The sequence below is a fragment of the Anser anser genome, assembly GCF_964211835.1.
Source record: "Anser anser genome assembly, chromosome: 4".
NCBI lineage: Eukaryota > Metazoa > Chordata > Aves > Anseriformes > Anatidae > Anser > Anser anser.
In genome coordinates, this window is record NC_139724.1 from 6,169,175 (window position 1) to 6,195,159 (window position 25,985).

Here is a 25,985-nt window from a genome sequence, read left to right on the forward strand (position 1 = left end):
CAGAGTAATGCTGGAGAGTGAATGTATTTCCAGACCTCACATACATGAGGGAGTTGCACTAAGATGGCTGGTAAACCTGCCGAGTTAAACCAATGCAGAATGTGATGTGGACAGTCTTATTTCATGCGGTCGCTTCTTTTAGATTTAGATTAGTTGTGAAATCAAGAAAAACCCCATTTAACATCCTCAAATAAAGATGTACGAAGGCATTTGCATCAGCTTAACTTGAATTGTTTCAGTCAGATTTAAATGAAAGCAGTGAAACTTTCTTGTACTGAGACGACCTCAGTAAATACAAATTTGTCTCCTACAGGAGGGGTTTGCAGCTCTTCTGCAACCTTCTCTTTGCATTTTAGTCACCTGTGCCAGGAGCCAGTGGGAATTATAAACTCTGCCGGATCAGCGTAAATCAAGGGAGGGACATTTAGTGGCCTAGGAAGGAACATGAAAGAAGGCAGCTTCACTTGTCTCGCTCCGTGAATGTGATCACAGCATCTCCTTTGATCCTCTTCAGGCCTGCTGCTGTAAATGGATTGGGGCTGTCACAGATCCTCAGTGCCTTGCTGTTGCTGCCAGAGTATCCCACGGGGCTGGGACGTGTGGGGTAGTCCAAGTGATGCGTCTGACTGGTGTAGGGTCACCCTGCCTCATCTTCAGAGGCAAATTCTCTGGAGCATTCAGTCCTCTTTGCCAGGCTTTGGGATCGGCACCCACGTGCTAGAGCAAGAAAATGGGCAGTTACCTATTGGTTACCCCTTGGGTCATTTAAGCCAGCTGTTAAAATAGCTGATAAAAAGAAAGAAATGTGGCTGCTTGCAGTTCGTGAAACGCTTGCAGTAGACATGTTTTCCTGCAGTGGTGTGGCATTTGGAGAATAAAATGAATACGTGATACAGAACATCATCCTGAGCTTCCCCCGTGATATAATTTGAAGAGTATTCCCCGGCTGCTTGTGCTGAGCTGTGAGAACTGTTGCTGGAAGCACATAATGTTGTGTGTGCTTAATTTTAAATGACTACACCATGGAGAAGTCTCCGTGTGTTATAGAATTGTCATGGTTTTGAGTGAATGGATCTATGGTTTTCCTCATCAGAGGTGAAGCCAGATAACTGCTGCTTGCCACTTTCCTGGTATACACTCGCTGTGTCACCTGCGAATGTTTTAGTGAGTGTCCTGCATCGGTGATGGGGAAGCACCGAGAAATGTCTGGAGTGGCAGTGGCAGGGCTCTTGTGCAGAGGGTGGCTGATGAGGTTCAGTGCCCGGAGGAGAGTCCTTTGGCAGTGGCATTCTCACCGTTAGCTCTGCCACTGTGCCATATATCGTAGGAGGGCTGAAATTTGTTTTTATCAATTCAGGAACAAGATCCTACATCTGTTCCTAATTACAGGTAGGGGTCTCAGAGGAGGTCTGAGTTACAGTGTATGTGGATATCAAAATGCATAGCTCTCATTACTTGAATAGGTAAATAATTTTATTCATCATCTGTGCAGGGACGTAGGAAGTGTAGCCCAGGAGATGTTAACAATTAACTGCAATCTCGTTTGCATTACCAGCTATCAATATCTTCAGCTCTTCTGCACAGTAGTTTAATATTGACTATGTAAAGCTTTTGAAAAGGAGGTTAACTTTTTTTTTCTGTGTGAAACAAGCATTAAAAAATATATTTATATTTTTGTCAGATTGCATTTACAGCATATTTTTTTTCTATAGTGGATATGTTTTTGTGGTTCTTTGCTTTCTTTTGGTGGCCAAATGTCTTCTGTAAAATCTGGGCTACCTCAGCTCTTTCCTGGCTTCCCTTCAGGTTAGGGTGCTAACCACCTTGCAGGACTGTTTCCAATACCTGAAACAGATTTCCCTGGACCCCAACATTTTAGTTTTGGCAGAGTTGCTGTTGTTGCTCATCCATTGAAGGCAGCGATCTCTGTCCCATGCAGTATACAGATTCTACAGTCCATTAGTGCAAGGGTTTGTTCTTATTTTTTAAAGGGTTTGCCTTCACTATAGAGTTACTCTATTTGCTTGCAAAAAAAAAAAAAAAAGGTCACATGTAAGAAATGCACTGGAACACTCCATAACCCATTTTGGTATGATATATCGCTATAGATTCAAATAGACATAAGAGAGAAAAATAATGAGAAATGGAACTATTTGCAAGCAAATACACTGTTATTCAAATTTTTAACTTGAGATTGCTTAAGTGAAGCACATTGCTGCCTTTTACTGAAAATATCTGCGTGCTGGGAGAGTACAGGCAAAACCTGAGTTCCTACTACACAGCAGATGCCAAAACAACTCCCCTGTATAGTGGGGCAGCGTATAGTGTATAGACACTAGAGCACGGCTCTTCTCCCTGTAGTACACCTAACTCAAGGGCAGTTAACTCAAGGGTATGCAGCCGCTGGGAGACTCTTACACGCAGTTTGAAATTCCAGCTGCATCCTAGCCAGTGCAGAACACTGCTGCCAGATTGGTTCTGCCCTCTGCTAGTTGTGGTAGCAGAAGTGCTCTGATGGCTGTAGGTACAGGGCCGGGAAAGCCCTCCGAGAACCCCTGCGTGTGCAGCAATGTGAAATACCTGCTGCTGTTCCTTCTGTTGGGAAGTGTGTTGAGGAGAGCAGTGCTTACCTGCAAATGGGAACATCAGGAAATCTGGAGATGCCAAAGTAGTGCATTCAAGTGGAATTCAATACCGAGTAGACTGTTTGACTTACTAGTAAAGTTTGGAAGCACCTACAGCAGTATGGGTGGTAAATAGATGGTGGCATGGATTTATTAAAAGTAAATCGTACAAACTCACTTAATTTCTTTCTCTGATAGGATAAAAAGCTTAGTGGATAAGGTAAATCCACCAGAATAATGTGTCTCAGTTTCATGAGCATTTTTCTTACAGTTCCATACAACAATCTTATAAAAAAAAAATTAGAAGCATGGATAAGATACAGTTTTTATAAAATAGGATGGATTGTAAATCATTTTGAGTGACAGTAAATATACATGCCAAGGTACATCTAAAGTGCTTGTCACATTGGTGCTTATATACATATTAATAACTCAGTTTTGAGACAGGAGAGAGCTGTCTTTCAGGAATCGTTTTTGGTTCCAATGCTACGTTAATGTGCTCTATTTTCATTAATTGCTTTGATGGCAGGATTAAGACTTCATTGATTGTATGTGTGAATGATATTAGTCATGTTGAGACTGCAAATACCATGCAGAGAGTAGTCATTAAAATATAACCTTTTCTAGACGTGTCCCTGCCATACACCCTAGAGCCTCAACCAGGGAGTATGCGCACATCCAGGCCACTTTGGAATTTCTCTGTAAAGCAAAACTCCCTCTGTCCTTCTAGCTGGGGTCAAGAGATTGGCTCTCTATCTACAATTACATTTGAAAAAAAAAAAAAACTTGAAAAACTTACATTAAAAGAACATTAAGGTTGTAAAGCCAACCACTGAGTAATTAGGAAATAATAGAATTCAAGTGGCCTGTATAATTTTATTTCAGCTTCCTAATGCATATGTATTATGAGGCAGTCTTTAATTCCAGGAATCCATACTATTTTTAGCTCAGGATTCTCCTTTGGTAGCCCTCTGTGCAGGAAGGAATTTCATGCAGACTGAGGTGTTTTTTTTTTCATGCAGAGTTTTGCTTCATACAGTTTCATGAAAAATTCCTCAGAACTTCATTCCAGGCCAGTTTGCAGCCCGCTGCTTCTAATGATATTCTTGCAAAATTGAGATATGCATGCAGAAATAGAGAAACACTTCAGCATAGTGTTTCAGAAACATGAAGAGGAAGAAGCATGCAGTTTTGAAGTGTGCAATGATATAAGGAATTTGTGATATCTATCAATTTTAATAAATTGAAATTAAAAAAAAAAGAAATTTACAAATTCAAGTTTCAGTGCAGATGTTTTGCAATGCCCATAGTTAAAGTCATAATATGATCTATATGTACGGTGAATCTTTGTGTCTGAAGATTTGTACTGTTGCCTTAGATGCATGACAATTAGGCCTTTTCTCGATAATACCATTAGATGCACAATAATTAGGTGTTTTCATCTCATTAATATTCATTTTCATACATTTAAATGCCTCTCTTATAGCATTTGTTAATTAACATACATTACAATGGTATATTCCTCTTCCCCATTCACCCATTCTGACTAATTTAATGAGCTGACATATCAGATGACTTCTCCTACAGGATTCTGCTGTTGTATCTTTGGTGGGAACAAAGAAGTGGTTATCGTGTTGTTTGCGGGTGGTGTTAGCACAGCTATTTTTTTCTCAGAAGGAATCTGGGGCATGGAGACTGTCCTTTGTGACACTGTTGTAAAATGGATGGCTCCTTGCTGTATATTCACTTTTATTCATATTATTAATGCCTGCATCCCAGAAGCAAAGTTTGGGCCCTAATTTGTTTTCTGAATCAACAGTGAATCCTGTTTGTACCCCTAAAAGCTTTTGTTTCTCCCACCACAGAGAGTAAATGCAGCCTGCAAATCTGCAGTGAAGGACAGGCCAACATTTAAAAATATCTTTCCTCACTCTTGTAAGTAGGGCTAATTTGAAAGGTAAACTAAAACATTCAAGGGAGTTGAAGGAAATCCCTGTCTCCTGAAAATGTCTGCAAGGAGGTGAAGTAGTAAGTGAAATGCCGCTGTATAATTACACCTACTGGGGATATTCATTAGGATTCTTGGGTTACTCCAGAGTCTGGCTATTAGCATTAAGTTAGACAGCTTGACTGTGTATCGTGCAAATATTTTAACAGACTGAACAGCACCTCCCACAATAACGTCTGTGCTTTCAGTTCCTGTGTTTTGCCAAAGTATAAATAATAATAACAGCAAGCATGCAGCAAATAAATGTATTTCCTTCTGTAGATTTAGCAGATAGAGTTTTTGTGATGATATGCTACAGTTTTTTGAGTGTCATTTCATCGGAAATTAAGGGGAAAAACTCCTGCAAAATTCTTCACACTGATAAATCGAACAGCAATCTCAGCAGTTAACAGATTATTCAAATTCAAATGGAGAAAACACACCTGGAGGGGAATTTTCAGAAAGGCTCAGTGTCAACTTAACTCTGTTCCCACTGAAGTCAATGGGAGTTAAGCCCGTACAGAGCGATTTTCAAAATCTTAACCCTCGGATCTGCATACCCATCTAAGTTCGATGAGGTTTCTTCTTTAGGAGATTCCGGGTTATTAGGGAAGAGATTTTCAGTAGCACCTGGGGGATTTAGAAGCACAGCTCAATTAGTCTTTCACTGCAATTTGTGCTTCTAAATACCTGAGACAGGTTTGAAAATCTCACGCTAAAACCCCTTCTCAGCTGCTGGTTAAAGCCTCAGTGCACATGTCTACTCCGATAAAAACAGGATCCCAGTCTGAGGCACAGGCAGGATTTTGTGTGTGGTTAGACAGCGCACCAGGAGAATAGGCTGTCACATTATCGTTAACTATAAATGAAGGGCACTGTCAGCTGAGAAACGTTTGAACAACATTGCAAACGCTGCTGCGGTGGGTTCTGCTAACGCTGACGAGTCCCATCCTGTGGCCTCTGCTGGGCTGAGGGGCATGCAGCTCCCTCAAGGTGCCAGGAGGGTAAGTTAGTATTCATTTGGGTCACGGTGGAAGGATCTAGTGCCCCGCTTTTTGGACTGGCGTGTCATTTAGGAGTGATGGGTGCGATTACATGTCAGTGAATATGATTTACATGGGCTTAAATAGCTCCTTTTCACGTGTTTTTTATACAGTGACCACCCTACAAAACCCCACTAGTACGGGGAAGACGATCAGATTTAGGTGTCTTGACAGCCCTCACTTTTTCTGCTGGCAAGAAAAGATAGATCCCTGCTTTCCTGAATTTCGTGGAGGAGAAAAGACAATTCCTTTTAAGTGTATGGAAGAGAAGGGGGGAGAGAGATCGGTCAGTGCATTAGAAACTGGGAGAGTTTCAGCTGTGGTTCTTAGGAGGAAGGGTTCAGAGCTCAGCGTTGCTTCATTGAAGGCAGCTTGGCTGGCAGTGCCCAGGTAACCCCCTCGCTGCCTGGGCTGTGACACGCCAGTGGTTCAGAGTTTAGTGTGTGTATTTGCTCCTAGGGTACGGTGTATGCTGCACACAGAAGTGGGCATATGCCCCGTTTTAACATCAGATTATCCTTCGGATGGTTCCAGGCACTCCCACTGATGGAAACTAGTAGAATGGCTCCTGAACAACGTTACTGCCAGAGCGATGCTTTGTATTGTACCTGTATGCCTCAGGACCTCTCGTGAGGAATGTCTTGCTTTACGTTTTTAACTCCACTGCAGTATAATTGAACAGAAATGTGGGGCTGAGGTGCAGGGGAATGGGAGTAAGAAATTGACAAATGTTTTCCTTCAAAAAGGATGGCTAAAAGTGGATACTTAACTTGGATTATTTTACTGTGCAGTACACCACACAAAAGTGAAGAGGAAGCTTGTAATTATTACAGGGTTTCACCAGTCGTGGTAAAATTAAGCCTAACAGAGAGCCAGTCTTGGTCTTTGCTTGGCTAAGCAGATGGGTGAAGGAGAGTAAGTCTGTTCCTGTACCATCCCTTCTTCTCAGCAAGCCTTTTACTCATGTCACAGGGAGGAGAAGCAGGAACATTACAGCAGTGTACCTAGAGAAATGCCAGATGCTCTTCTCCTGTGAGCAAAGGGGGATAAAGCAGCAGGAAATGAAAGGAGCCTCACCCTGATGAATGCAGGGAGGCAGCGAGCTCCGTAAAGCAGGGTGAGACAGCTCCCCGCTCTGTGGAAGGAAGGAATCTGGGGAGTGAAGAAGCTGGAATCCACACAACTCATGCCAGCCCGTTCAAGGGACTACTGCAGCGTTACTCAATGCAGAGTGAAGAATTAGGGTGTGACTCAGGACCTTCTTTGTACACTACTGAAACTAATCCGAGCCCACTGGGGCCAAACCATTTAAAGGGAGAACATTTGGACTCACACTGGAACTAGCCATTAACGAATGGCTCCAGAAGGTTCAGGTTATACTAAGAAATGAGCATAACTGCCTTACCACAGTATCTCTTTATGACAATAGCTTTGTTTATATAGATAACCCATCGGAGCTCTGGGTCCTGGCTAACAAAGGAAACCATAAGCAATAACATCATGGGGTTAGCCCTTGAGGGAGAAGAAGGACCCTTGCTGCTCCTGAGGCTCTGAGGATCTACTGAGGCTCTGTCCCTTCAGAGTACACTCAAGTAGGGAAGCTCCGGGCATTAGGAGAGTGGAAGAGATTTCAAAACAGTATGGGGCCAAAGAAAGGTTGCATTACAGGGGCACTAATAGCTTGGGAACCTGCAGCCTGTCGTGGGGTAGGTTGGGAGGCAACTGAATTGGAGGTAAGAGAAGTAAAGGGATGAGCTGATGGAGTAGTCTCATAAAAAATGTTACACGCAGGGAAGGAGGGGACCTGACATTACAGAGAAGGATGCAGAGGAGTCAGAAGAAAACTAATGTATCCCCATGACCTGGAGGAAACACTCGACAGCTCTGGCTGACTTTTCTGATAAGGGATGGGAAACTGCTTGACTCACAGAGACTCGTGTCTGGTGGTCAGTCTCTGAACGGTACTTAGCCAATCTGTTGTACTTTGGTTTCTGTGAACAACTGCAGCCCTCGATAAACAAATGTTAGGAATGTCCTTTTGGTTCTGTATGCCTTGTCTGGCCTTCAGGCTCAGTCTAGAGTGATACGTAATGAGAGCTTTACTCTGACAGGAGTCCTGCTTAGGATTTGGTGGTTTGGAGAGTAACATTTCCTTCCCTCTGTCAGTCTAATGTTGGAGGAAGTGAGTCACTGCTGTCTTTCTCTCATTTGCTTGGAGAGCTGTGCTGATAGGGAGAGCGCATTATAGACGAGTCAAGTTTCCTATCCTTCCATTCTGCGCCTGAGAGGTGAGCTGTTTAATTAATGGCTTCTGTTCATCCCTGCCAGCCAGCCTAGCCTGCTTCTGCTTTTACCTGGCTGAAGGAGAAGAGGCTATAGGGTACACAGAACCTGAGACTATTCACCTTCATGGGGAAACAGTGACTGTGCAGCAGCGAACCCTCGGGGAGATGTTAATCCTGTTGTATGGATGATGCCAGTGCAAAGCTGTCTTAGTGTCAGCGTTAGCAGGATGGGCAGGCGAGGTGTAGACAGGGGTGCAATAAACTGGTGCAAGTCCAGGGCCTCGAAAGGTGCCTCTCATCCCTCACCCCAGCTGAGCTGCTCTCACAGTGCTGTGGCTGAAGGCTGGGTAAGAGCACATACACTAAGCTAACGCGAAAATAGCAGCACGCACTGTATTTTGTGCTGTTCTCTTTCCTGACGTAATCAAGTACTGTAAGTTTTACACACCAGCGCACAGATTACTGGCATTTACTGGGAAGCACGAGGAGCGGGCTGGCAACTGCTCGGAGGCACACGGAATATACAGGCAATTGCTCCGGAGCATGGGGAACACACAGGCAATTCAATTCCCAACTGGTTCCTAGGCAGAAGCTACCAATTAAAATTAAAAGAATAAAAGACTGCAAGCTTGGGACTGATGATATGCTCTGGAGAGAGGAGTTGCCAACAGCTTGTGCTACAAAGATGCCTCTCTTCCAGTGGATTTCAAATGGCAAAAGAAACTCAGGTAACAGATCATTCTTTTCTTCTGGCTTCCCTGATTTTCATGTACTCAGTCATGCAGCCAAAATTCCTACAAAGACAGACGGGGCTGCTCCCCATGAATTCCAAGCAGCGAGCCAACCTTCGGAGAGCTGATGCAGTGAATATGCCAGCAGTCAGCTACACCTAGGAAGCAAGATTTTAAAGCCAAGCATCAGATACCTGAGCAGAGAGTGCTGAGTGATGGGGCTCAGATAATCTACTAATGAGAGCATGGCATTTATTTATATATGTAGGAAAGGATTTAGGTTAAAAAAAAAAACAAAAATCTTATCTATCTGTCTTTCACATTAATTGTTAATGAGCCTCTGAAGCAGAACTCCTCTTTTGATGGAGAAGACTAAAGCCTAGCTAGGTAAGGTTATTAGGCATACATGGGATTTTCATTGCCTGCATTTATACAGTGCCCATCACAGGGAGGCCCGATGATCATCTAGGAAATGGGCAAGTTTTAACCACAGTTATCACACTGCAACTACCGTGGGGCAGATGAAATCATAAATCACAATCTGTCATTGGATTTCAAGTCAAGGCATGCTTCCCTTGCTCCGCGCAGAAGCGTGAATGGTGATGAACTAGTCAGGTGGAGGCTGCTGGACTGGAGCATTTTCACAAAAAGCGGTGAGTTCACCCAATTTTTTAACGGCTTGTACAACGGAGGATGACACAAAGACTATTAGTGCTGCAAGGCTTGGAAGAAGTAGTGGTGATGCAAGGCACGAACTGATCTTACCTGGATTCCCCAGCAACCAGCAAAAGAGCTGTGCCCACCAGCCACAGCAAAATGGCGACACTGATCCAACAAAAATGTCTAGAGGTAGTGCGCGTGTTGTTTTAAGATGCATTTTGTCTGTGTGGTCTATACTTGGGAAGCAGAGCAAGAAAGCGAAACCTTTCAGGCCCTTCACCTCCATAGCTTGGGAATCTCCAGTCTCCACAGCACGGGATGGGAGAGTCATTGCAGGACCTCATGTCAACACAGTTCTGCTGCGTGAGGGTTTGCCTTGTGAAGAACGAACTGTGTAGCTTTCAGATTTGTCTTTCAGAGAGCTTAGCGCAGAAAGAGATCTGCTAGCAGGTGCAGGATGGACTCATTTATTATTGCTTGGCTTAATAAACTGCATCTTAAATTATGGTATCGATTACCATGTTGAATGAAAAGGCTGAGCTGGCGTTATTGTATTTGACACAAGCAGTGTTTTAAAATGTTTACACTGATTGCACGGTGCATCAGTATTGTTTTTGGAAAGCAATAGATGTAAAATATGGTGTTACATAAAGTGCTAGGTGCTTCTGAATTCATTTACCTAAATTTTGATGTAAAAATCAAAGAGATTGTGTGGCAAGTGGTGCTCACCCACAGTTCTTGTTCCCATTAACAAACACAAGCCAATGTTTTCTGTATCGGTTCATCAAATTAATGCCGCTAACGCACAGCAAAAATACATTTGCAGCAACCCTGGTAAGTTCTGTAGGATTCTCCTGACAGGATAAACATGTCTGCTCTGCCCTCCTTTTTTTCCCTCCCCCCCAAACAAGCAATAAAAACATTTTGCATAAACAAATTCCAAATTACAAGTAATCATAGGAAAGCTGACAAATGTATGCTATGCTAGTCTGTGAAAATACTAATCAAAGCAGCCTGTCAATTGTTAAAGTTAATGATTTAGATATGCAAAACTCTGACTAAATTTTTGTGGATAATTACATAATTACGGCTGGGTTAACACAATCAAAAATAGCAATTGCGTGCTCCATCTTGAAATCACCATGGCAGTTCCCTGCTACGTTTTAAAGGCCTCTTTAGCCTCGTTCCCCCTGCACACAAAGTGCAGTGGGGAGAGGAAAAAAGTGGGAGCCACCTGGGAAAGAAAAGCGAGTGTGGAAGATGCCTCCTGCCTGCTCCAGCCTCTCTTCGCCCTCTGCAAAAACAATCGTCTGGAGAACAAAGCACCCGCCGGAGCGGGTGGAGGTGTGGAAAACGCGAGCCAGATAAAGGAGGATTGGAAACAGGAGAGTTATCTGCTGTAGCAAGCTGCAGTAGCAGCACCTCTGCCCGTGGATTAAAACCTGTGTAAAAACGAGCTTTTCCTGCGGGAGGCCTTTCCGACTGAAGAACGGGGAGTTTTTGCTCCATTTTAAAGGGCTTACTGTGATACGGGAAGCTGGGATGGGCCGAGGCTCGCTCAGGTCATTCCATTTTTCATTAAACTGTTAAATCATTGCGACTACAAACAGTCGTCTCCCAGGTGTTTGGTTTAGAAGGGCTGTGAAGCTGTTTCTCCAGACCGCCGTCCCAGGAGCTGTGAAAGGCCCCCTCCAGCCCATCGCGCCCCTACAGCCCCGGCTGGGGCTGGAGGAAGGGAGGCTTCAGCCGAGAGGAGTTCCAGAAAAATGAGAGGGGGTAAGCAAGCCCAGTCCTGTCAGGCACTGGTCTTTTTAAAGCCCCTTTGAAAATTGCTTTGAATCTCTTTTCAACACCTGCGAGAAGCCGAGTCCTCAAAAATCTTGAATTTCTCTTGCAGCACATTTTTTTTTCCTTCTCATGTTGGCTTCATGGTCTCTTTTTATATTAGGGCTGACTGATCGAGTTTAGAGATTCCAGCTGTTGGGAATCTCAGGGAGGTGACAAAAGTATAAATAAAATGAATATCGGGCTCTTTCCCGAATGTCACATTGGCTGGGATGGGGTAATGATAGTGATTTAAAAAGTAATATATCTCTCGTGTAATTTTTTATCATAATTTTTCTATACAGTTTCCATTAAATAGATAAATGACCTAAATGAAAAAGAGAAATAAAGTGAAAGCATAAAATCAGTCCCTGTCAAGAGCTCCATAAAAAGAGTTGGGGCCCCAGCCTTCTGAAGCTGGCAGCCTCAGTTCCTAAATCTGCGAGCAGAGCTTCAGGTGGATTGACTGGCTCTGCTGGTGACTTACTGCTAGTATGGACCTCGCGGGTGAGGGAAGTAAATGGTTTTGTAGATGTAGATGTGCCATCCTCTTCCCCAATAGGTAATCAAAGTCAGCTTAAGATAATTGATGATATGGGGCCAGTTGTTACTTTTGTTACATTCACAAGAGAAACTACTGCAAAGTCATTTGGTGGGTTGCTCAGCCTGTAATAAGGGCATGAAATTAAAGAGTGGTGCAGTTGGACGTCTGAAGGAAACCTGAAATGCTCTTTGGCATCATCGCAAGCACCTGGAGCAATAGCAGGGCTCTGAGGCACTATTCACTGGTCTTACACTGCTTATTTCTGCTGCACTGATGAAGCAAAAATAAACTTCCTGTACTTGGACAGATTTTAAACAGTTTTTTTTTCTCCAAGACAGAAACCAGATGGAATATTTTCACAGCTGACACCAAAATTCACAGTTTTCGTGACTTCTGTGATATTGTGATTTATACAGGGACTTTACGTATCAGCAGCCATGAGCAGACAGCCTCTTGCCATTCAGGCTTTTAAACATTATTTGAATTGGTAGGTCAGGAGATTGTATGAGCTGTGTGAAATGCGAAGTATCGCTGGGTTTAAATGATAGCTCTGTGGGCTGTTCTGTTTCTGCATCTTGGCTATACGTGATAATAATAAAATATGTTAAAAGTACTCTGCTCCGAAACGGATAGCAAACCCTTAAATGCCTTGAAATTAATCATTTGTAGAAGCAAACAAAGGATTCTTGTGTCAGGTCGTGAGCACAAAGCAGGCTGTTGACTTCAGGCGTTTTGTTAGCTCTCATAAAGGAAGAGGTGAGAGGCAGAAGGCTTTCTTCTTGCGGCTGCTGGTCTTGCAGGCAATGTTTTCAGGTGGCCTTGAAGCACTTTGTGTGACAGAAGAGAATTGGAGGGGTTTTTATCCCCACTGGGGAGCGGGAAGCCAAGCAGCAGCTGCTGGTAGCCCAGGTAGGACAGGGTGGAGAGCGCGGGACCCCACGGAGCCAGGCACAGGCAGGGGCTTCTCCTCGCTTTCCGCTCCCTTTGCTCTCTGCTGGAGCCCGGATCAGCCTGTTGTTCGCTGCGGTCGAGCCTCTTCCCACCTTTGTGGGAATTCATGGTTTCCTGGGAAACTTGTGCTGACCGGTGCCTGAAGAAAACTTCAGAAACGCATTGATTTTTTTTTTTTATTTTTTTATTTTTAATGGGGCTTTCAGTAAGCCTGAGAGCAGTGTTCCAGTAACCTTGGTGGCTGCCTGTCTGTTTTCAGGTGCGGTTCCAGATTTTATGTTTTCCCTTCATGATCTTAGATGATGTGGGTTCTGGCTATGGGATACCCTTACAAATCTGGAGCTGCGCTTTGGCTGATGTTCATTGTGCTAACAGCACTCAAGAGCTCAGCCTGCTGACGGGAGGTAGTGTTGGAGCTATTCCTTGTGTTTGTGTATATATGTATTTATAGGATCCTGTTCTCTGAAGTCCACACCCCTTGATAGTCCCAACAGAGCTGGTTTGCACAGAGCTCCAGAGCTCCAAAAAATGCCCTGTCTTTAATCAGGTGTTTGCTGAGGAAGGGATGTGTTGTTGCCAGGGGATGTAATTTCTTTTCAGCTCTGAGAAAGATGGAAGTATATATGATTTTAGGTGCTTATAATACGTGCCCCTTATCTTTATAGAAGGATTTATTGCGTAAATCAGTGACAAAATAAATGGCAACAGCTCCTACGTAGCTAGGGCAAGGAAAGGCTCGGAGTCTAATGTGTTTTTCCTGCTCAGCTACTTCTTGAGGCTACTGGCATACCAAAGTATCCTTCAGTCTTCTGTAACACATGCACCAGCCTCAACTGCAATGCAATGGTCAAACAAAAGTAGCATAAACCCACCTTTCTCCTTCACCGTGAAATGGTAATTTATGATATTTGGACCTGAGATTTATTTTTTCCTCAAAAAGGCATGGTAGAAATGTGTTAGAGATAGAGGAGGAAGATGGTTAATAATCTATAGCAAACTCTACTGAATTGTGTGCTAAGTAACTGTTGGTTCCAATGATATCTAATGAAAGTCAGCATACAACAAAACATTTGGTGATAACATATGGAAGGAGGTGTGGGAGACAGTTAGAGGAAGCCTTTCACTTTTCTGTACATGTTTATAATCTAGCGTCCTCAACGTTACAGTGTCTACGTATTGAAACTGTCTGTATGCAGCCTGGTTTCCAAAAAATAAAAGCTAAAAAATGCGCTCATGTGAGTAGAAAATACTGCCATTTTAAAAATGTTATTTCCTCCTTCGGACTTCCCTCCCCGCCCCCAGGCCAGCTTCGGTGAATACAGACACTGCTTTATAAGGTTCATGCTAATGACCAATTGTTTGGAAGGCTGTAGCGCAGATCTGCAATGCTCTCCTTCTATACACTGCCGCTGAAATCCAGGAAACCACACTTTAAATATAACGCTGATCTATATCTAGGGGAGTTTAAACAAACGCAGTCACTCTTGCAAGATACTTCCTTTGGTTAAGCTGGAAATTCTAGGCATGTAGGAGCTGATCTGGCAAATTACTAAATGCATGCCTAAATCCCATGTGTACTTGCTTTGAAGTCAATAGGATTACTTGTATGTTTATATGCTCTGGTGGTTCGAGGCCTTAAAACATAGGAGGACATTTGGCATTTAGACAGACAGGGCTAGAAGGAGCATCAAGAAATTATCTCCCTCCTGCAGGGTTAGTTATACTCGTGGCATTCCTGGCAGACTTTTTTTTTTTTTTTTTTAGGCTGTTCTTTAGAACATCTGGTGATAGAGACTCCATAGCTCTCCCAGGTCCTACTCATGTGTTAACTGTTGTAGTTGTTTTTCCTTGCGTCTGACTTGCATTTGTCTTGGTGCAAGTTAAACCCATTATTGCTTGGGCTTTCTAATAAGCAAGAACCCTGGATGTGACACCCCTTTACACAATTAAAGTCTTAACGTTGCCCTCCCAAGAACTCTTTTCTCTAAAGACCTCAACCTTTCAAAATCTTTTCTCCTGGGCATATTTTGCGGACCTCTGGTCACTTCAACTGGTTTTCTTCTAGCACTCTCCAATGAGTCCATCTCTACCTTGCACTCTTCACCTCTCGTTCCCTCATTTAATTTCGACCAGTTCTTGACACCACTGTAATTTGTCAACATCTTTGCAAACTGTGAGCCTCCTTAGTTGCGTTGTCCTTAGCACCCCACTTGTGTAGACTGTAAGCACAGTAATTGTGCTGTTTCGTGGCTAGATGACTTGTGAAAATACCGAAGAGAATCATATACACAGCCCAGTTTTGCCATCTTCCCCCAGGAGGCTTGCTTTCACTGTGGGCAAATGATAACTTTCTCTGCGTGTCCAACCGCTTTGTGTCTGTCTCACAACCATTTCATCGTGACTGTGTTTTGTTGGTGTGCATGTGAGAGTGACATGTGAGACAGCACCAAAAGCTTTACTAAATCAAGAAACGTGACATCCCTTGCTTTGCTTCTGTTCACAAGGCCTGTTGCCCTATGGCAGAAGGAAATTAAATTGATTTGACAGGATTTATTCTCTACAAATCCATACTAGCAGCTATTCATTTCAATGTTATCTTCTAGGCGCTAACAAATAGTTTGATTACTTGTTCTGGTGTTTTTCTGAGGATTGAAGACAAACAGACTGGCTGGCAACTCCTTAGCTCTGCTTTACCCCCTCTGCAGAGCAACGTATTATGTTTGCTCTTTTCCAGCCTTCTGGCACCTCATCTTCTCTTCTTGCGTGCTCAGAGGTGACTGTCCAGATTCGGAGATTGCGTAAGTGGCTATTTAAGAATCCTGGGTTGAAATTCATTGTGCCCAGGCAATTCAAAGACCTCTAATTTATTTAAGGGCATTTTAATCTGTTCTTTTTAGGCCATTATCTTCCTGCTGCTACATATTCTGTTCCTTGTCTGCATTGGCGTCTGTGTCCTTTGGCAGTTCTCAGAGGCACTACCAACTCTCCTTAATTTATTATTTTTGCCTTCCACAAGATCAACAAGTTTAGGTCACCTGCCTGGGTTTAATCCTGCTGTCATCAATGGTCTTGTTGCTTCGGGATTGAAGCTTAACTGGAGACTGGGAAAAGAATCTCAATTTCTCATTCCTATCTGGACAACAGTCTTGCTGAAGTATGAGAGCCTGGAATAAAACTAAGAACTGCAATAATGGGACCTGTGGTGGGCTGTGATTTGGGATGTCTGCTGACCAGGGCAGGATTTGAGTTGGTACATTGATTTTTATTCTTGTTTTATTTTTTTCAACTAGAACAGATGACTCAACAGTCACTGTGGGAGGTTAATGAATACTTGTGTCACGGCGCCTGCTCCTCTTTGATAGATCTGAGAATTAATTTTAACAAATAGTATGTTTAGAGAATAAACTGATCACATTGTCATTTATCTCCCCAAGTTGTTGTTTGTGGTGGCACTTCCTCTTTCACAGTTCTTCACTGCTGCTCAGGTACCAGGTTGAAAACTTCATCTCTTATCTGTTTTTCTAAAGAAAAAAAAAAAAGAAGAAGGAAGTGAAGTAGAGAGCCTCATTACAAACTTCTGTACGTTTTCATTCATGACAATTTCTGTAATGTCAATTTTTCAGTAGTCAGATGAAGAATGTTCAATTGAGACTACTCTTGAACGAATAATAGTTCACTGTATATAAATCAAAACTTTCTGTGCTAATTATAATATGCTTATGAGGGTTTTTAGTTTCTCTCCTGAAGAAAAGTATTTTCATTCCTATTATATTTCTGCATAATCTTGTTTTCTGAAAGAGAGAACTGCAAAAGTCCAATAGCCAAGGTTGTCATTTTGAGGTGTGCAATGAGAGACTGGCCTAAAATAAACTGCAATATTCTGTATAATTTCATGGGGTCTTCTAAGGAAATATGCCAATGTTATGGGGGCTCTAATGGAAAAATTCTGATTTTACGTGGATTCAGGTGAAAAAGGTAAATTTCATGGGATTTCTGAAAATGGGTGGATTTCCCTGGTTCCATGAAATCTATGACAGCCATGGAAACATGCACAGTCCTTTTCATGGAGCAAAATTTTATTGCGGTCTGCAGAAGTTTATTTTCTATGTACATCTGTTCCTCTGACACATGTTGTGCATGCTGGACCTCTTCCTCCTCTTGTAGTATCTTCCTGTGAATATTTTACGCTTCTCGATGGATGCATAGTGCTCTGATCCTCGGATGATAGAGATCTGTGACTTCCTACAAGGGAGGTTCAGTGTGAGACTGTGTGTGGAGGAAAGGGTGTAAAAATAAGAAATACTAAATACAGTCCCGGGGATTTCATATTTTATGGTGATGCCAGCTTATTTTATGCAATATAGGAGGGAAGATAATCATGAATGAGGAATGGTAATGATTCATCATATGCAACATGAGACCTAAGCAGTGCAGCAGCAAAAGCAAGCCCCTTGCAATTTGTAAAATCCCAGCTCGTGCAAAGAGTCCAGCACAAGACCCCCTGAGGAGCATTCAAAGCTTCAGGAGAGAACGATGGTATTGCAGCATCTCAATTTATCCTGGAAGCAATGCCCTCTTTGGCTAGGACACAAGTGTGACTGTAGCATGCTTGCCTTGTTCCCTGTCTCGATAGAGGCAGCAGAGCTGAAATAGATCTTGCTTTCAAGGAGAGAAATTAAGACACAGAGGAGAAAAGGAATGCATCCTCAGACAAGGCTTGAAAATCAATGGTGAGATGAGGTGAAAACTTGCAGGAAGGCTGTGTCGGAAGGGCATGGGAAATGACAAAGTGATATTAGATAAGTGGAGGAATCAGAAAGGGAAGAATTGTGAAGCAGATTAAGCCAAATCTATGCAGGGTTTTAAATGAAGAAGTCTGAACAGTATCTCGAGATGAACAGGGAGCCATCTGATTAGCTCTGATTTAATGATATTCTTGAACATCTTTGTGTGCCTGAGCAGCCAGAACTGAGAACGTTCCTGACAGTGGAGATGAAGCCTCTCGGAGGTAATCGCCTTCCCGCAGCTGAGGGCAGACATGAGGAAACGTCACGAAGTCGAGCGGAGGCAGTGGGGCTTGTGGGTCACTTCCCCATGCAGGTAAAGGAGAGGAAATAAGTGTCAGGGTCCCAGATCACATCCTGTACCACTGCTGCTTCGATGAGAAATATGAAGCAGAGAGCTGAAACGAAGGCTGGGTGTTGGTGCAGTCAAGGCTGTCTATTTTTAGCAAAGCCACGAGGATTTTCTGCGGGGCAAGAGGGACAAATGAAAAGCGATGTCTGTCATGTGAGGGAGTTGTTCATGTTAGCTGCAATGGGCACAGGTATTTGTGCTACACATGATGCCGTTCTTTATTGCCTGCTACCCACTCCCTCTACTGAGCCTAATAGGTTCCTAGGATCTGTATTCCCTCTTGCTCAGTTTCTGCAAAGGCTAAATACAATTTTGCCATGTATAATGTTTTCCAGAGAAAACATCATCACCTTTTGCTATATTATTTTGAAGGAGTTTGGGTCCTACTGGGACCAACAACTGCTGTTCCCCTTTCCCCATCAAACAGCCTACAATTCAGCTCTCCTTTGCATAATCCTATTTCAAACACAAACAATATGAATCCTCCCGTTTACGCGAGTGAGGAAATTTGGGTGGTTATATTTCATCGTTGCTTTAGAGAAGCAGGGCAGGGAAGCTGCCAAGCTGTCTTTGTACAGCTTTGCTCTGCTGAAATCTACTGAAGAAACTGTAGTCGTCCTGATAACATATTCAGCTCTTTTCCACCTTTTGCCAGCTCGCGCTGCCGGCAGGTAGTGGCTGTGCATTTTCCTCTTGCAGTGGATAACAGCGGCCCACCTCCTCCCCGAAGGGTATGGGTCAGACAAGGTCCTGTTGCCTCTCTCTCTGGCTGCAGCTTCCGGACGTATCTGCCTCTGTATTGGTGACCCTCCGATCTCCGCATCGATTCCTGACTTCTAGGGAAAAATGACTAGTTAAAATGTTCCTGCACCAGCGTGGAGTGACTAGTTGGAAGCCTACCTTTTTAGCTGTAGTGAGGTTTTCAGTGTAGAACAGGGGTGCTCAGCTTGAGGGTAGCACAGCCTGGAAGCAGGTGTCTATAACAGCATTGACCAGAGGAGCCTGTAGGTCAGCAGGAGGTGTGTGCCTTCGTGAGGAGCTGCGGGAGGTTGTTCTGCATCTGATTTTGCCCTAGCGACCTCCTCCCTTGCCTGGGAGCTGGGCCGTGCTCCTTGGGGCCGCTCAGCACCAGATCTGCCCATGTCCTGCCCCACTTCTCCCACGTGGTGGGACAGGGCAAGGCTGGAGGCCGTGCCTCGTAGGGCGTCATGAGCTTCACATGGCCCCAGTGGCTGGGAATTGAAGCGAGGCGTGATCTTTTGTGGGATCAGGGGAGGATGTGTTTTGTCTAGTCAAGAGCATAGATCAGTTTCCTTCAAATATAAAGGCTTTGAAACTTTCCAGTTACTCTTTTTCCTTATGTACAAAGTATGCTCGCCTTACGCATTTTGTCAGGAAAGAAAAAAATGTCCACTTTGTAATACATTTTCTCAGATGGTCCTTTTTTCCCCAGAAGCAATTTGTCCTAATGTCTAACTACTGACCCAATATACATGGCTAATACCTGCAAACGTATTCATGCTGATGGGTCCTGCTTGCTAAAAGCGCCCTGTTCACACCACATTCTGCAGCCACAGCCATATGCCTGTGGATTAACATATTTGATTAAACATACATACCGAACCAGAGATCACAGTGCAAGGGCATGTACTGTATGAGCCTTTAATCTCAAATGTGCCCCATGGGTGAGGTAGATGGATTAGTATCGTCACACATAATCATATAATCTTACCTCTCAACCCCGTTGACAGAGCTTCAGGGTCGGAATCCCCAAAGATCCGCGGAGAGTCGCGGGGCCCTGGGAGGCCTGATTTTGCATAAGCAAAGATGCAATCACCTGTGGCATCTCCACCAAGGGAGAATTAGGCCTTGACCCAACCGCTTCCTTTTGGGGGTCCCCTTTTGAACGGGTTAAAGGCAGTGGGCTGTGGAGCGCCCGATGCCTTGCTGCTTGCATATATCCGACATCGTAATTTCTTCCACCAGAGTAAGCTGGCTAAATTAATCTGATTTTAAAGAAGTGAAGCGCTAAGGCTGTGCCTGACATTTTCAGGATTCCGGGACGCTGTGTTCCCAGATCAATATGCTGATTTAGTAACATAACTTATGCTCGGGAAGGCCATGTGACACTCCCAGACCCATCCATCTTAGTCTAGCATTTCTATTAGAGCTGTGCAAATCCTTTCCAGGACAGCGAGCGCGATTTTAGAAGCTTCCTATTAGACCGGGATAGCGTGGAATTACAAACATCCCCCCTACTAATACCAGATTTTAATACACCCCTTTCCTCACGTCTGCGTCTCAAGTAGGCCCTTACACGAGAGCAGCTCTGTACTGCTAGCAGTCAGCTGCACAGGCACACGTAGGTACGTGCACGGATATAACAATAACAGCCTGCTGCCCATAAAATGTGCACTTGGATATCCAGATAAAAGAGGTCCTCTTTAAAGCAGACACTTCTTCAGATAAAGAAATGCACTTGAAAAGGTAGAGGGGCACCTAAAGTACCAAGTTATCATGTAGTTAAAATCCAAGAGACAAATAATTTTTTTTTCCAGATTTAAATAGAATCAGAATAGTGCACGAATGTGTCTGAGTTTACATCTATTAAAACTAACCCGATATCCCTTGATCATGTAGCTCATTTTAAAGGTATCAAAACTGTTTCAGTACAGGCCATTTGTGTTTCTGATCACCACAGAAACAGCTCTTTGGAGTCAACAGCTGTTGTGTCACTCCACAAAAAGTGACTTTAGAACGCAGATGATATGAGCAAACCTTTTATTCTATTATTTATGGGTAAAAGAATAAAAACAAATGCTACTCTCATTTTCCGCGGTAAACAGTTCACACTGTAGCTTTCTTACATAACACAATGCCTAGAGTTTATACCTCCTTACACTTAGAAGATACTGGCAGCTGTATTTCCTAACCATGTCAGGAAAATTTATTTCAAGGAGCATAGAAATTGGAGTTGAAATAATCAACATGCCAGCCTAACTTTATCTTCTGAATAGAGCAGAAGTTAATAGTTGATCACAGCAACAAAGTTCAAGACTTCTAGACCCGTCCCACTTGTTTCTCTATTAACCCAGCTTTGACTCAGGATATTTCAGTACCATGCTGTTCACCTATAGGGACATTTGCCTGACTGTAACTTTAAGAACAGGCTTAAAATTATGCTGAAAGAAGTCTGCTTCTTGCCAAAGGCCATGTTTTTTTTTCTTTCAAGTGCCTTTCCTACGCTAAGTAGGCAAAGTACTCTTGAAGATGTAGCATCGTTTATGCACCACGCAATGGCAGCTGCCTTGCGTGTTAGAACCCATTGCTCAGGCCAGGGAACCAGAGTTTGCAAGATTGCTAAACTTTGTGGTTATATATATCAGTCCGCCAGGCAGCACTTTCATCGTGTATTTTCAAGGTTAGAGTGTTCGTTTTGGCCTCGTACTTGCTAAGTGGCGTAGAGATGTTATGCACGGTACATGGAAATGCTGTAATCTATTGCTTTCTAAAAGCCACCCAAAGTACTGCACCGTAATCAAATAGCACTTCTTGATGACATTGCGTGCCCCAGATGTGTCCTGAAGCACACTGACACGAATAAGTCATCTAAAGATGCACAGCCAACCAGGAAATCCTGCTAAATGCAGGACTCGTGTATGAGCCGTTTTCTGTCTTTTTAAATGATGGCTTTGTTTCAGTGAAACACTTGCTAACAATGAAGCTATGTGCGCACATTTGGTTCGTCCCTGTTACTCGCAGCTGGGTCATCAATATGGCCGTATTCGGGGCTACAACACGGGACCAGCCTGAGGTTAGCTTGTCTCCCCGAGGGACGGAATAGGCCTGTTACTCCCACTCCTTACTTTAGGTGCTGACCAAAATACTCGCTGGTTTTATACTGAAAAAAAAAACCAACACAGAAGACTTAAGCAGGTGATGAAAACTGCCCTCAAAGTGGCTGTTTCAGACAGGCTTTTTTGTTCTCTCCAGAACCCATGCACCCTACAGAGCCTTAACTGCTTTCTGCCCCAGCTGTTTCTTGCAAACGTTAGCAAGCTACTTTAGATCCTGTGAAGTACGTTAGTTCTCATCATGCGTATATCGATAAAAATACCTCCCTTCCCTTTTGTTGTCCCTTGAATGTCACTCAAAGGGAACTCTTCCTCCTGACTGCCACATTTTGGGAGGGGGCTCAGGTAACCACTTCCCTCCCATTCCTCCCAGAACCCCAGCTGAGCGAGCTCCCAGGGTGGAATGTTCACTCACCACTTACCCTTGCTGATGTCCTTCTGTCTCCTCGAGTGGCTGGATGTCTGTCCGTGCTGCCTTCTTGGCACACACCAAACATAAAGTGCTAAGAGTCTGCTTACTGCCTCAGACTCTGTATGGCCCAATCCATGCGTCCTTCCTGCCAGCTCTGTCCTGTCCTTCTCCCACCAGCTACAGGAGCTGCCCTTTTGTGCTTCAAGATACCTTGTCCATTGCTGCTCAGGTACAGAAAACAGTTGACCTCAATTTCTTCCTATTTTGTTGCATTTGCAAGAGACAGGAAATTCTCGGAGCATCTTTTGCTGTGTATCTGAGACTAACGAGGAGGTGTCTGTGTGGGTAGGCACCCGTGCAAGAGGCAGACAACATGGCCTGTGGAATACGAAGCACACAGTCATTACCTCAGTACCCATCGCTGCTGATAACGAGTAAATGGAGTTCATGGTTCATGGCTATGCTTCACCCGATTCTCGTCGCAATACTGCTCTGGGCCTATAAATTTATCCTATATCCCAGGAAACAATGGACCAAGTTCAACAGTGGGAATACATCCAGCAACGTAAATATAGTAGCTGCACCTGAACGTGCAGGAATTTAATGTTTAGCTACATCTGATGTATTTTATAATGCTTTTCAGCACAGTTCACTTAATTTGATTTATTTTATAAGACAAATTTGCCAATACTAGGATTCGTGGAGTCCTGTGTTCTGTAGCCTAAATAGAAGCCAGCATATTTATGCCTTCTGAAGACAGTGGAAGTCTGTCTGTTGACTTTCATGGGGCTCTGGATTAGATCTTTAATGAACATCTCCTGATATCATTATGGGAGCAAATATTGGAACAGCATCATGAAAACTTCAGATTTAGTCGATACGGAGGATTTATTACTTTTTTTTTTTTTAAGAACATAGTTTGAAAGTAGTTTGAAAATTGCTTCTTGAGTGACTTCACCTGCTGCTCTGTTCATGCTCGTCCCAACCTGAGCCACCCAGAAGAATATTTTGTCACGGAGAAGCTGAGACCAAGATTAGGACAAAGCAAGAAGCCATGCAATACAAAATCAGCCACTGGCTTTGAGGTGAACAACAAACAAGTTGCAAATTCAAAAATCAAATCGGAGTGCACCCAGAGAGATGTGGACTTTTTGTCAGATTCTGCAGTTCTGCCCAGAAGTGCGGGGTGTTGAGTTGCAGAGAACACAATAGTTGTGAAATGTAAGCACACAATACATAAAACAGAAGCCACAGAATTAATGAATCCTGTTAATTTCACACTGCCCCCACTTTGGACTAATTAGTGCAAATTAAATGCTGCACTTGTCAGGCAGAGCAGTTTGTGCACCATGTATTGCATTAAGACTTATTTTGGATCCATTTGCACAATGTGAAAATAGTGTGTAAATATTTTTATTTCAATTAGTGGTAGTTTTACAGTCATTAAAAGATTTCTTTAATAGGCTTAGACTCCCATGGCCTGCACAGCTGCATGAGGTCTGGTTTGTATTTAAAGGTGGGAGAAAATATAGTGGGAAGGGAGACATTTAGCTGCCTGGATTTACTTAATTAACCCCCACCCCATTCTGAAATGCCAAAGCAGGCTGATCAATTATCTGTCCCCTCATCAGAGGCCAATTGCTTAATTGCAAATTATCCCTAATAATTATGCAGTCAAATAACTGCTGGATTTATTTTTAATGAATGTGGGAGCCCTTAACAAGGATTTAAATGGACCCACCAGGATTACTCAAAATTGACAACTATCAAAGGGCCGGAATCTGCTACTCGCGCTTGTGTGGAGGAGACCCTCGCTCTGCCTACTTTCTGTTGGTTTTCAGTGAGACCCGGGGCAGCAAAGACACCACCTCCACGCTCGGCTGTGTTTTTCCATCTCCGTTGTTTCACTGGGACAAACCGAAACCGAGAGATTACCGAGAATGAGAAAGGCAACGGGGACGCGGGATGCGACGAAGGCAGGGCGAAGCGCAGACACGCTGCCTTTGCTGAAATGAGATGGAGCTCTGCCAGACGGCAAAGAAAGGGGTTGTCAAAACAGCAGCGTGCTCCCCCCGGGCGGCATTCCCAGCGTGGGGAGAGGAGGGTCTGCCCGCCGCGTTCCTCGCGGTGGGGAGGCAGCGCGCCGAGCTGGCCCGTTGCGGGGGTGTAATTAGTGCTGACACAAAACACGAGGCAAGGCTTTTGGCGCTTGTTTTGCAGTTTTGACAGAGAGGGGAAACATAAGAAAGGTGTCTCCTTTTTTATTTATTTCCCCCCTCCTCTCTCTCTCTCTCTCCATAAATAGCTTTCCCTCTTCAAATTCCCTTAAATCACTCAGTATGTGGGACGTGTTCCTTGGCAATGGCCACTCCTCAGCACACTTGTCAGCCTGGAAACAAGACGTGTACCTTGCTGAAATACTAAACCAAACGAGAACAGGAATTTAAATATAATGCTGTGTCTGCTCATAGGCAGGAGAGTAAGATTCAGTAGTTGAATAAGGAACAGAAAACTCAGAGTGTGAAGAAGGAAATAAACTAAATGTGAAGGAGTATGCAGAGGAGAGTTGAATTATGCCCATTTTCCAACACGGTCTGAGTAAAATAAGGTGTCTGAACTGTTTTTGAAAGGGAAACTCGGCATCTGTCTGTTCTTTATCTTTCTTGTATTGATCTCCAGAGGTCCAGTGTGGAAATCGGGGTCCCACAGGAAAAACACTGTAACCCTGTCTCTCCCACCACCATCGCCCAGCATCTAAGCAAAAGCGCTCTCTTGGCTCTGATTTGCTTTTTCACTCTTGTGTTGCCTGCTCTTTGTAGGTCATGTGTAAGCAATTTTTTCTGCTGCTTTTTCTAGGAGGTTAAGTAATTAACTTGGAGGAGAATGGAAAGCTCAGATCTCAGATCACTTTGAAAGGCCTTTTCCTGAGATTTCTGCAGTGTACCTCTTCCTCCTCTGAAATTTCTTACTCTGGATTCTTACATGGGGGATTGATATTCTTAACATCAGTCCCAACTCATCTTTCTTGATTGCGAAGCATCCTGTCGTATATTATACTCCTAAAGAGATTTTAACACTGATGATTGAGGCATGAGGACATATTGGTCTGTTTTTGTTTGTTTGTTTGTTTGTTTGTTTTAAATTCCTGAGCCCTTTCTGCATGTCCTCTGCCATGATGGGTGTCAAATTTTCCTAACGCAATCACAGCCTAAAAATTTCAGATTGCACTTAATGCCTCAGTGACTAGGGGACACGATACTGAAGTTGTGGAAACATGGCTGGGTCTCCCAGCTGCCAGTGACCCCATGAGTGATGTGAATTCGGTTTGTCATCTAAAATCTGGATTTAAGTTCTTCAAAATCTAGATGATCCCCAAAAGATGCATTCAGCAGTGTTCATCATTTCCATGTATGTGTTTGAGTATCTTGTTTATTTTCTGTGCCGTCGTCACTCTGATGGGTTTGCTCCTTACGGTGCTACGAGTACAGTCTCTAGTTTGTACATACAGAATTAGCACATTAAAGTTGATGGGGTTTTCTACCTACCTCCCTAATTTGGGGAAAGGACACCAAGACCCTGCATTGCCAAAGCAATTGCTGCATTTATTCTCTAGACCAGATGCCAGTAATGGGGGTGGGGAGGAAGAATCGTCTGCCTAGCCTTTTAAACTGAGCAGATCGTTTCTTTTCATATTTTTCTAATTGATTTAATTTACCAGTTGATGTTTTTATTACCAGTTTCTCATTCTCTCCTCAGAGTTTTTCCCCTTAAATATATGTCCCAGTCTGCACTGCTGTTCACTCGCATTTAGTTGTGATATAGTTCTTTTTTTTATTCACGTTAAGAATACTTTTTCCAGTAATTGTACCTCTGAAATAATGCTGATTGTGGTTAAGGATGCAAGAATCTCATTCGATATTAGTAAGAAAATGCT

At 43.5% G+C, this 25,985-nt stretch overlaps 1 protein-coding gene across 10 annotated transcripts in view; it reads left to right on the forward strand.

The window, feature by feature from the left end:
* LOC310899304 (uncharacterized protein) overlaps positions 1-25,752 on the forward strand; it is a 39,296-nt gene extending 13,544 nt beyond the window's left edge. For 2 of the 10 annotated variants that reach the window (XR_014584161.1, XM_083835589.1), the window contains 2 exons: positions 17,612-17,749; positions 18,441-19,485. Coding sequence is in view for 4 of the 10 variants with exons in the window: in XM_083835589.1 (XP_083691715.1) it covers positions 17,612-17,749; positions 18,441-18,491 (189 nt within the window). In the remaining 6 variants the exon portion in view is untranslated. The other 8 variants (XM_083835587.1, XM_083835586.1, XM_083835588.1 and 5 more) reach the window with 7 other exon arrangements.
* Positions 25,753-25,985: the final 233 nt, after the last annotated feature.